The sequence below is a fragment of the Aotus nancymaae genome, unplaced genomic scaffold, assembly GCF_030222135.1.
Source record: "Aotus nancymaae isolate 86718 unplaced genomic scaffold, 86718_ANA_hifiasm-v0.15.2.pri h1tg000076l, whole genome shotgun sequence".
NCBI lineage: Eukaryota > Metazoa > Chordata > Mammalia > Primates > Aotidae > Aotus > Aotus nancymaae.
The window spans coordinates 7,295,059-7,307,810 of NW_026988491.1; the positions used below are offsets into that span (position 1 = coordinate 7,295,059).

The 12,752-nt window shown below is 39.6% G+C and overlaps 1 protein-coding gene across 7 annotated transcripts in view; it reads left to right on the plus strand.

Moving 5' to 3' along the window:
* LOC135271236 (probable glucose sensor protein SLC5A4) overlaps positions 1-10,009 on the plus strand; it is a 48,885-nt gene extending 38,876 nt beyond the window's left edge. For 6 of the 7 annotated variants that reach the window (XM_064367938.1, XM_064367944.1, XM_064367940.1 and 3 more), the window contains 4 exons: positions 274-442; positions 1,628-1,843; positions 5,342-5,444; positions 7,660-10,009. In XM_064367938.1, the coding sequence (XP_064224008.1) occupies positions 274-442; positions 1,628-1,843; positions 5,342-5,444; positions 7,660-7,871 (700 nt within the window). In that variant the 3' untranslated portion in view covers positions 7,872-10,009. The remainder of the gene's footprint in view (positions 1-273; positions 443-1,627; positions 1,844-5,341; positions 5,445-7,659) is intronic. The other variant, XM_064367939.1, reaches the window with a different exon arrangement.
* The last annotated feature ends 2,743 nt before the right edge of the window (positions 10,010-12,752 follow it).

Sequence of the window (12,752 nt, forward strand, 5' to 3'; positions counted from 1 at the left end):
TTCATCAGTTGCTGATATTTTAACTACTTTATGAATAGATATTTAATCTCATAGATGATACTATTATGATCAATTATAGACAAGTAATTGCTTTACTGGCATTTTACTAAAAGATCACCATTAAGCACAGCATGGGTTTATGTATGGTGAAGCACCTTGATTTTGTTTGGAAAATCAATGAAGGGCAACAAGAGTGAACTCTAGAACTAAAGCACAATGAAAGTGCCCGTAATGCTTTTGTTTAATGTTTAAATTATGTTGTTTTCCTCCCAGGCTATTCCTTCTTCTGTTAAGTGTTGCGAGCATTGTGTGGGTCCCATTGGTACAAGTATCTCAAAATGGACAACTAATCCATTACACAGAATCAATTTCTAGCTACCTTGGGCCTCCAGTTGCAGCTGTCTATGTACTTGCCATCTTCTGTAAAAGAGTCAATGAACAGGTAAGTGAAAACTGGAAAAAATTTTCCCTGTTGGAGTGAGAAAAAAGTTGTTTATTTCTCTGGGGTATCAAAATACATTCTTTCTACCCTATTTATACAAGTCATGGCCCATCTTAATTTCAGTTGAGATCAGCCACAATTCCTGATCCTTACTAAAGTATAAAAATAGGGCGCACATTCATAGTACAGTCTTTATATGTTTCTTACAAAATATTATGTACACACATGCTGCAGAGTTGAGGAACATGTTTGGGAGACAGACTGCCAGGGCCCAATCATGGCTATACCACCTGATAGTATTATAATCATAAGCAAATTACTTGAATTGAGACTCAAATTACTTGAGTCTCTTTAAAATGAAGATAATGATAGCACCTTTCCCGTGAGATTGTTGTGAGGATTAAGCGAAATAAAATATGTGAAATTCTTAGAAGAAAACCTACCACACTAGTAAGAATTCAAAATGTGTTCATTGCTATTGTGATATATGTAATTAATTGATTATTGTGGATCACGTACCCTTAATCTTTTCATTGTTCCTCAGTACTAGCCTTACTATTATGATTTTCAGATGAGGAAAAGGTGAAGAGGGATTAGTATCTATGTGTTTTGCACATGTTACTTAATAAGTGGGATCTCGGGATTCAGGCTTAGATCTTCCTCCATCCAAAGCTCATACCATTAATCTCCATGCAGTACGGCTTTTCTAAAATATAACATCCTGAACAGAGGAACAGGGACACATGTTTCCACCCCCATCAACTTCTTACAGAAATAAATTATCAAGCACTTCATAGAACTCTCAAAACTACCTAATATCAGCTCCGGAAATTGTGTAACATAATTGATCCTTCTTATTTTATCAAATAAATCACAAGTGTTTTGATCTAACTATAAAACAAAAGACAAGGAAAACTTCAGCTTGGGTCAGTGTAGACCGTAGTATCCTGGTATTGGAGAATCAACAATCGTGCAGTGGTATGTGCCGTTCAGGACCATGGAAAGCAGCATCCAACTAAGAAGCACATGTATTTGCAACTTTCTCGACTTTGGTAACCTTGTGCCCAAGGTTAGACATTTGCTGGTCCTTAGCTGAGAAAGCAGGCAGGACTATAATTATGACTTACTTGAATGAGCTTCTCATATTTTCTAAACACTCTGATTTTCTTCTTGCTTCTTTTGCAGGGAGCATTCTGGGGTCTAATGGTTGGCCTTGTGATGGGCCTCATTCGTATGATCACGGAATTTGCTTATGGAACAGGGAGTTGCTTGGCTGCCAGTAACTGTCCCAAGATTATCTGTGGAGTGCATTACCTGTACTTTTCCATCATTCTCTTCTTTGCGTCCATGCTGGTCATTCTGGGAATTTCCCTCTTAACAAAACCCATTCCTGATGTACATGTGAGTGATGAGTAATGGATATAAGCTCATTTTAAAATAAGAGTTCTGGCCAGACACGGTGGCTCGCGCCTGTAATCCCACACTTTGGGAGGCTGAGGCGGGCAGATCACAGGGTCAGGAGTCTGAGACCAGCCTGGCCAACATGATGAAACCCTGTCTCTAAAGATACAAAAAATTAGCCAGGCATGGTGGCGGATGTCTGTAATCCCAGCTACTTGGGAGACTGAGGCAGGAGAATCACTTGAACCCAGGAGGCGGAGGTTGCAGTGAGCTGAGATTGCACCATTGCACTCCAGCCTGGGCGACAGGGCAAGACTCTGTCTCAAATAATAATAATAATAAAATGAGTTCTTTGGCTTTTATTTTATGAGTGTATGAGTTCCAGGAAATGTATTCGTTGCACCTCTAGAACTAGAAGAACCCTAAGAAATTATCTTTCTGTCATTTAAATAAAGAACAATTTGCACCTAGTATGTGCAAAGCACTAGTGAATTAAACAGAAATTAGAAAATGGACATTATATTTTGTAAACTTCACAGTGTAGTTGGGAAGTAAATCTACAATATTGTCATAGGACACTAGGAAGAGAATAATTAGTGTTTCCTAAGATACTGGGAAAGACTTCACGGCAGAGCTGTCATCTGGGCTGTGCCTGTTTGGGACAATAGGATTTCATATACAGCATGGACACTGATTAGCACAGAGATGGAGGGAAAGTACGTGCCACCAGGGGGCAGGAAAAGAAAGGATAGATAGTAAGATGTACTTTTGCCTTTCAACTTGGCAAAAATGTTTAATATGAATAATATTTAATGTTAGTGCTTAATATTACTGTTGTGGGAAAATTCCCACAGTCCAATACTGTTGGAGAGTACATAGTATAATTTTATAATTTATAGTAGAGCAATTGGGCAGTATTTATCCATTTTTTAATTATTATACCTTATGAATCAACAATCTCAGTTTTAGGAGCTTATTGTATACAAATACTTGTGCAAGTAGGAAAAATATGTGTATAAGGATTTTCTCTGCAGAAGTTTTCAAATAGGAAATAACTGGGAGAAAATCCAAATTTCATCATGAAGGGAATGAGTACATAATCACAATCAACTGAATGTTGTGCAACTGTTTAGAAACACGAGGGAGCTCTACTATTTGCCTTGAAAACAATGTTCATAATATGGTTAAGTGGAAAAAAATATGCAGAATAATAATGAATATTAGCACTTTCTGAAATAAAACACATGTAGGCATATAGATGTTTGTCTAAGCATAGAAAAAAAATCTTAGAGCATACTCACCTAAGATTTTCAACAAGAGGCATCTCAGCGAGTGGGGAGACACTATAGGGGCTCGGCAAATACTAATTATTTTTAAAGTATAAATACTACTTATTTGCTAATATTGTTTAAGTTGTTTGCATTTATGACTAACCGTGTAGCTTTTATGTATTTTGTATTTATCACTCATAATTTTGGAAGCAATGCTTGTTTATATATTTTCTTGAGAAGTGGCCAGTAGATTACACGTGGATGGGAAACTTGAAATACAGCACAGTTCAAAATGTTTTACCAAGGACACGTCACAGAAATTCCTAAATATTTACACTGAATATTGAGAGTTAGATGAAAGAACGCTAGAAAACATATCATAGTTTTAAAATAAATGTATAGGTTAAATTCTTATTTGCCAATGGAAATAGCCAATTTCATTACTAATTTTTAGGAAACAAATATTGTCTGAAGGACCAATGAGACCATTTCTATAATTTATGTTTATGTTTCATTAACATGCTGTGAGGTGTAACTTTCAGAATGGACTGGTAAATATCATGGTTATTTCAGAAAAAGTCATCAAGAGTGTTGTGAACCTAGCCTAAAAGTGCAGAAATGAGATATACCAGGATGATAGTCTTTCAGCAAAACTAGAAATTACTCAATGCAAATTAAACAGAAATTGAAGGACTTCCAAGAATAGAGTTTTTAACAAAGAAAGTGGATCTAATACAAGAAATCCTGTGAATAAGAGCTTATGAAGATATGATTAGGAATCTTAGTGAGGAGGTGAAGGCACATGTTATGTCAATAAAACCAATTACAAATTCTAGTAAATTTGTACAAGAAAGTCATGAGCCAAATTAAAATGAGGTATAAATTAGAATGATAGATTATAAATGTTTAAAACCCATTGAATAGGCCAGGTGCAGTGGCTCACACCAGTCATCCCAGCACTTTGGGAGGCTGAGGCTGGTGGATCACCTGAGGTCAGGAGTTTGAGACCAGCCTGGCCAACACAGTGAAACCCTGACTCTACTAAAAATAAAAAATTAGCCGGGTGTGGTGGCAGTCGCCTGTAATCCCATCTGCCTGGGAGGGTGAGGCAGGAGAATTGCTTGAGCCCAGGAGGCGGAGGTTGCAGTGAGCTGAGATCATGCCATTGCACTCCAGCTGGGCAACAAGATAGAGACTCTGTCTCAAAAAAAAAAGATGCTTGCAGCAATTTCCTTAGAATGACCCAGGGCTGGTATTTACTTGTGTCCAATTGGTACATACAGCATCAATTCAATTTTCAAAATTTTTTTTTTGAGGCAAGAGTCTTGCTTTGTCGCCAGGCACCAGGCTGGAGTGCAGTGGTGTGATCTCGGCTCACTGCAACCTCCGCCTCCCGAGTTCAAGCAATTCTCCTGCCTCAGCCTCCTAAATAGCTGGGACTACAGGCACATACCACCACACCCAGCTAATTTTTGTATTTTAGTGGAGATGGGGTTTCACTATGTTGGCCAGGATGGTCTCAATCTCTTGACCTTGGGATCCGCCTGCCTCAGCCTCCCAAAGTACTGGGATTACAGGCGTGAGCCACCGTGCCTGGCCTATTTTCAAATTTTTAAATCAACATATAGACTGGGCATGGAAATCTTAATATATTTACAGAAAATAATAAAATTTATATAAAGCATAATAGTTAAAAATAATGGTATAGCTGACAGAAGTTTGGAGGTGGGTTAGGAAAAGGGATATGTAAGGGTACTAATTCCATCTGGAATTCAAGAATAGTACATAGATACTAGCCAAATATGATGGATCCAGAAGAACTTAAACAGACAGTTTGAAAGTTATAAAAGCAATCACTAGATAAACTGAAGGAAATAATGATGTAGCTAATAACAGTTGGATGTTAAGGACAATGAGTGAAGCTGGGGTATAGTGTAGGTTTGCTAAATCTTCAACTTCGTTGAAATTACAAATCCAGAAGTAGGTATTTTTAAGTATATCATTTGAGGTTCTGATTAGCAACCAGAAGAATTAAAAACAGAAATAATTTAAAATAGTTAGCGTGTTTTGGTGAGTGAGTGTGGTAGGCGGCCTTTTCTTTGTGATCTATATTCTCCTGTGTGTTTTGATTTTTTTAAAAACCAGTCAATAGACAGAGGTACCATTCCAGAATATTATGGTAAACATCTGCCTATTACTAATGTACTTTTGTATGGTTTCTGTTCAGCTGTACCGCCTGTGCTGGGCTCTTCGCAACAGTACAGAGGAACGAATCGATATAGATGCAGAAGAGAAAAGTCAGAAAGAAACAGAGGATGGTGTTGATGAAGGTAGTATTTGGTTTACATTTAGTTTTCATGTAGGAACTCTGCACATGCTTAATGGTTTTCTTTTACTGTCATTAAATTTAGCTTCTGAAAAAGCTGTTAGATTTATGACAAACTGAAACTTTAAATTTTTACCTTTCTAACAACCAAGACAGCATATTAAATCCATCTATTCATCTGCCTCTCCACTGGCCTGTCCGCCCATCATCCATCCATAGTTACTGAGATGATGATCAGTTACAAACTCATCTGTTCCTAGTTAGATTAAGTGTTCAATCTTGATTGACTGTAACTAAGCATCTAGCCCCACCTTCTCTCCAACTTTATTTCTCAGTATTTTCTCTAACATACCCTCCATTCCAGGCAGGCAGGTTTCTTCACTTTTCCCCACATGCGCCAACATTCCTAGAATATGTCTATCTCCTTTCCAAGAGAAGAAAAAATGTTTATTCTTTAAAACTAAGTTCTAATCTCACTTCCTTCATGAAAATTTCTCCATCATTCATCCCCATGACTCTGATTACCTAGTATCGTTTAAAGCACAGAGAAGGCTTAGCACTTCACAACACGTTGTTTTAAACTGAACAATTCTTTTGTCTGTTTTGGTTTGGTTCCTTCAAAGCGAAGGAAGAGTCGGTGCCTTCTGTTCCTTCTGATTTTTTATATTAGTGTTCCCGAGTATGACTGGTCTATCATTTTCTGGTTTGGTACTGAGTCTTTGGTTTTGGTATTAAGATCACAGAGTTATCGCAGAATAAATCAGAAATTAGCCCATTTTTCAATTTCATGAAAACATTTCAGTACGATTGAAATAATGTTGCCATTGTATTTTGGTATTTTGCCAATAATACCATTAAGGCTCTCTCTCTCTGTGTGTGTGTGTGTGTGTGTGTGTGTGAGAGAGAGAGAGAGAGAGGGAGAGAGTGAGAGAGAGAGAGAGAGAGACAGAGAGACAGAGGGGCATACTTCTTAATTATTAAATTTATAAAACTAGAGTTTTCATTTCTTCATTAATTGGTTTTGGAAGATTATATATTATTCTAGGATTGTGTACATCTAGTGCACATTTTAAATATATTGGCATAAAGTTATTCATAGTGTCCACTTACCCATCTATGCTGCTTCTATAGTTGTGTTATCCTTTTAATCCCTAGTGTATTTTTGTGATTTCTTTTTTCTTAATAAATCTTACTAAAGATTTGTCTAGCTTACTTTTCTCAAAGAACGAACTTCTGACTTTGTCATCTCTCTATTCTTCTTTTCTATTTCATCCCTTCTGTTTTTATTTGTATATTTGTATTCCCTTCCATTTATATTATTTGGGTTTATTCTCTTAATTTATCAAGTTGGATATTAACTCATTCATTTCCAGTAAATCTGGAAATTTGATTTTTCTTTTTTTTTTTTCCTAATATAAATAACTCAGGCCACATACATTTCCCTCAAAGTAATACTGTTTTGAATCTCACTGCTTTTAATTTGTATAATTTTCATTATCATTTAAGTATCTTACACTTTATGATTTTTATAAACATTTGAGTTTAGAAGTATTAAATTTTCCAATGCTGTGACAGATAGTGATACACATGAGTCTCCTTGTATTTTTGCCAGTATAAGTTGGGGATAGATTGTGTGGAGTTTGGTTGATAGTAAAAGGGTTCATGCCTATACAATTTTGCAATACGCTAACCCCCCTTCATAGGGAATTTGCTTTCCTAGCAACAATATAGAAGAGTGCCTGTTTCCACACAAACTCACTAATGTAGTATGTTGTGAAACCTCTGAATTTGTGCCACTGAGAGATAGTAGTATAGGTTTAGTTTAAATTTCTCTTTTTGATTGAGTTTGAGAACCATGTGTCTTTTTTTCTTTCAACTGTTTATTCAGCTCTTTAATATGTTGACATGGGGTGTTGAAAGGCTTTTCTTACCTATTTTTAGAAACCCACTATATATTAGAGATATTAAAGCCTTTATAATAGAATTTGCAAATGCTTACCCCCATTTTTTCATTTGTTTTTACTTTACTTACTGAACTTCATGCTATAAAAAGTTGCCTGTTTTACATAATTAAATTTATCTACGTTTTTTCAGGGATTCCCCTAACACTCCCAGGTGATTGTAATAATTTTTTACAGTCATCTGTACTACATTTACAAGGATTTCTAGTTCCTTTGTGATCTAGATCTTGCGTGATGATTTGCTTATCTTTGTTCCAGATTATCCTGAGCAATCACGTGGATGCCTCAAGAAGGCTTATGACTTGTTCTGTGGTTTGCAGAAGGGACCCAAGCTAACCAAGGAGGAGGAGGAAGCCCTGAGCAAGAAGCTCACAGACACGTCTGAGAGGCCCTTGTGGAGGACAGTAGTAAATATCAATGCCATCCTCCTTCTAGCTGTGGTGGTCTTTATTCACGGCTACTATGCCTGAATTCTATCCAAGCCACTAGAATAATGAATAATTCTTAGTAATGAAGCAAAGGATAATTTTAGTGAAGCAAAGGATAATTTTCATTTTATAGTATGTGTGTGGCAAAAAAAAAAGAGCAGTTGGTAATTTTATCCAATGAGATGACTATAGACTTGATATTTCACTTTTGTTCTTCCTTTGTGTCATTACAAAGAGATGATAATTTATAAAACTATAAAGTGACCCATAAATGTGTAAACAAGACACACAGGTCTAAATTCTATTTTTCCGGCTTTATTGAGGTATAGTTAACAAATGAAAATTGTTTATATTTAGGATGTACAACGTGATGATTTGATATATGTATACATTCTGAAACAAGAACCACAATTGAGTTAACACATCTATCGCCTCACATGGTTACCGTTTCTGTTTGTGTGGTGAGAACAACTGATAGACTATCAGCAATTTTCAAGCAAACAATACAGTATTATTAGCTATAGTCACCATGCTGTCCTTTAGACCCTCAGAATATATTCATCTTATGAGTGAAAGTTTGTACTCTTTGACTAATACGTCTCTACTTACCCCACCCCTATACCCCAGGCAACCATCATCTACTCTCTGCTTCTGTGAGTTCAACTTTTCATTGCAGCACTGTTCACAACAGCTAAAATACTGAAACAACCTTAGTGTGCTGTGATGGATGAATGATAATGAAAATGTGGTGTATATACATAATGTAATACTATTCAGCCATAAAAAAGAAGAAAATTCTGTCAATTGCAATAATGTGGATGAACCTGCGGGACATTATGCTAAATGAAATAAGCCAGACACAGAAAGACAAATGCTATGGGATCTCACTTATATGTGAAGGCTTAAAAACACAATGACCTGGTTATTTGTTCTTAACCTGGTGTGCTGCAGGGGCAGAGCCCTCATGGAAAACCTCTGCTAGGGCAGTGTGGAAGGGAAATGTGAGGTGGGAGCCCACACTGGGGCACTGCCTAGTGGAGGTGTGAGAAGAGGGCCACCATCCTCCAGACCCCAGAGTGGTAGATCCACCAACAGCTTGCACCGTGCACCTGGAAAAGCTTAAGACACTCAACACCAGCCCGTGAAAGCAGCCAGGAGCAGGGCTGTACCCCGCCAAAGCCACAGGAGTGGAGCTACCCAACACCATGGGACTCTACCTCTTGCATCAGTGTGACCTGGATGTGAGACATGGAGTCAAAGATCATTTTGGAACCTCAAGGTTTAATGACTGCCCTACTGAATTTCAGACTTGCATGGGGCCTGTAGTTCCTTTACTTTGGCCCATTTGTCTCGTTTGGAATGGGTATATTTACCCAGTGCCTGTTCCCCCACTGTATCTAGAAAGTAACTAATTTGTTTTTGATTTTACAGGCTCATAGGCAGAAAGGACTTGCCTCATCTCAGATGAGACTTTGGATTTGGACTTTTGAGATAATGCTGGAATGAGTTAAGACTTTGGGGGACTGTTGGAGGGGCATGTTTCTAAATGTGAGGACATGAGATTTGGGAGGGGCCAGGTGTGGAATTACATGGTTTGGCTGTATCTCCACCCAAATCTCATTTTGAATCCTAGTTCCATAATTGCCATTTTTTGAGGGAGAGACCCAGTGGGAAGTAATTGAATCATGGGGGCAGTGTTCTCGATAGTGAGTTCTCATGGGATCTGATCTTCTTTTCCTTAGACGAAGTCTTGCTCTGTTGCTCAGGCTGGAGTGCAATGGCGCACTCTTAACTCACCACAACTTCCACCTCCCGGGTCCAAGCGATTCTCCTGCCTCAGCCTCCTGAGCAGCAGGCACCCGCCACCACGCCTGGCTAATTTTTGTATTTTTAGTAGAGACGAGGTTTCACCATGTTGTTTAGGCTGGTCTCGAACTCTTGACCTCGTTGTGATCTGCCCATCTTGGCCTCCCAAAGTGCTGGGACTACAGGCGTGAGCCACCGCGCCCAGCCGGGATCAGGTGGTTTTATAAGGGGCTCCCCCGCCACCTTCACTCTGCGCTTTTCCTTGCTGCTGCCATGTGAAAAAGGGTGTATTTGTTTCCCCTTCCTCCGTAATTGTTTCTTGAGGCCTTCCGAGCTATGCTGAACTGTGAGCCAATTAAACCTACTTCCTTTATAAATTACACAGTCTTGGGTATGTCTTTATTAGCAGTGTGAGAACAGGCTAATACACCAGGCAAACTGCCCTACCACATACTTGCTTTCTGAAGTTTCCAGAAATTTCCATTTGAAAAGAATGCCTCTTCCAACTCTGCCTCACCTAGTAACCTCCTCATCTACACAACAGTGACTTCTCCTATGAAGCAACCTTCACCTCAGTGTGTGTGTCCTTGGAATACACAATGTCTTCATAGAGAGGACACAAAAATCACCAATCATAGGAGAAAAAGGTAATATATCAGACTACATCAAAATTAAAAATTTCTAGCTAGATCGATCCAAGATGGCCGCTTAGGAGGAACTCGGGAATGCAGCTCCGAGAGAAAACACAGAGGGTGAGTGGACGCTGTATTTCCAGACTGATTTTTACTGCCCACAGACCAGGAGACTCACAGGCAGAGGAGCCACACGGGTCGCCAGCGCCGCTGGTTTGAATGGCGCAGCCGCTGGGCCGGCACCCTGAGGCAACGGCTCACTGTACAGAGTGAGAGAGTCTGAGTCCCTTATAAGCCAACAAGGGGAGCTGAAACGGGGAGCCAGGCCAGCACCACGAATCTCAGAGCCGCGGCTTTAGCCAACGCAGCGGCTCCGGAGGCAGAGCAGATGAGACGGTGTCCCCTCTTACCCAGCAAGAAGACCTGAAACAGGGAGTGAAGACAGGAGATTCCCGAGCAAAAAAAAAAGCGCCACTGCAAACACAACTGAACCCGGGACGGTCCAGCTCTGTGGAGGAGGGGCGTTCTCCATAGGCACCCTGCTGTTCCCAGGGCAATCTACCAAGGCAACCCGCCACTACAGAGACTCCGTCACTACAGGGGCGGGCCAACATAGCGGAAGCAGTTCTAACTACACCCAGAAGTTCACACGGAAGCTGGGTGGAGCCCACAGCAGCTTAGCAAAGCCTCTGCAGGCTGAGTGTGACTAGGCTGCCACCTTGTGGGCAGGGAAAACAGCAACCGCACAGGGGAACATCATAAAACCGTAACTCCCTGGGACAGCACACCTGGGGGGAAGAGCAGGGGGTTTATGAGTTCTGCCACTGCAGACTTAAAATTACCAAAATCAGAAAGACAACAACTACAAAGTCATCAGGTGGATAAATCCACAACGATGGGAACAAACCAGCGCAAAAAGGATGAAAACACCCAAAACCAGAACACTTCTCCTCCTACAAGGGATCACAACTCCTCACCAGCAAGGGAACAAGACTGGATGGAGAATGAGTGTGATGAAATGACAGAACCAGCTTTCAGAAAGTGGATAATAAGAAACTTCCGTGAGCTAAAAGAACATGTTCTAACCCAATGCAAAGAAACTAAGAACCTTGAAAAAAGACTTGACGAAATGCTAACAAGAATGGACAACTTAGAGAGGAATATGAGCGAATTGATGGAGCTGAAAAACACAACACGAGAACTTCGTGAAGCATGCACAAGTTTCAACAGCCGAATTGACCAAGCAGAAGAAAGGATATCAGAAGTCGAAGATCAATTCAATGAAATAAAACGAGAAGGCAAGATTAGAGAAAACAGGGTAAAAAGGAATGAACAAAGTCAACAAGAAATATGGGACTATGTGAAAAGACCTAATCTACGTTTGATAGGTGTACCTGAATGTGACGAAGAGAATGAATCCAAGCTGGAAAATACTCTTCAGGATATTATCCAGGAAAACTTCCCCAACCTAACAAGGCAGGCCAAGATTCAAGTCCAGGAAATACAGAGAACACCACAAAGATATTCCTCTAGAAGAGCAACCCCAAGACACATGATCATCAGATTCACCAGGGTTGAAATGAAGGAGAAAATACTAAGGGCAGCCAGAGAGAAAGGTCGGGTTACCCACAAAGGGAAGCCCATCAGACTCACTGCAGATCTCTCAGCAGAAACCCTACAGGCCAGAAGAGAGTGGGGGCCGATATTCAACATCCCTAAGGAAAAGAACTTTCAACCCAGAATTTCATATCCAGCCAAACTAAGCTTCATAAGTGAAGGAAAAATAAAATCCTTTGTGAACAAGCAAGTACTCAGAGAGTTCATCACCACCAGACCAGCTCTACAAGAGCTCCTGAAGGAGGCACTACACATAGAAAAGAACAACCAGTACCAGCCACTCCAAAAACACACGAAAAGGTAAAGAGCATCAACACAATGAAGAATCTGCATCAACCAAAGGGCAAAACAGCCACCTAGCACCAAAATGACAGGATCGAATTCACACATAACAATATTAACCCTAAATGTAAACGGACTAAATGCCCCAATCAAAAGACACAGACTGGCAAATTGGATAAAAAGCCAAAACCCATCAGTGTGCTGTATCCAGGAAACCCATCTCGCATGCAAGGATACACAAAGGCTCAAAATAAAGGGATGGAGGAAGATTTACCAAGCAAATGGAGAACCAAAAAAAGCAGGAGTTGCAATTCTCATCTCTGATAAAATAGACTTTAAAGCAACAAAGATCAAAAGAGACAAAGAAGGACATTACATAATGGTAAAAGGATCAATGCAGCAAGAAGAGCTAACGATCCTAAATATATATGCACCTAATACAGGAGCACCCAGATACATAAGGCAAGTTCTTAAAGACTTACAAAGAGACTTAGACTCCCACACAATAATAGTGGGAGACTTCAACACACCACTGTCAATATTAGACAGATCAACGAGACAGAAAATTAACAAGGATATCCAGGAC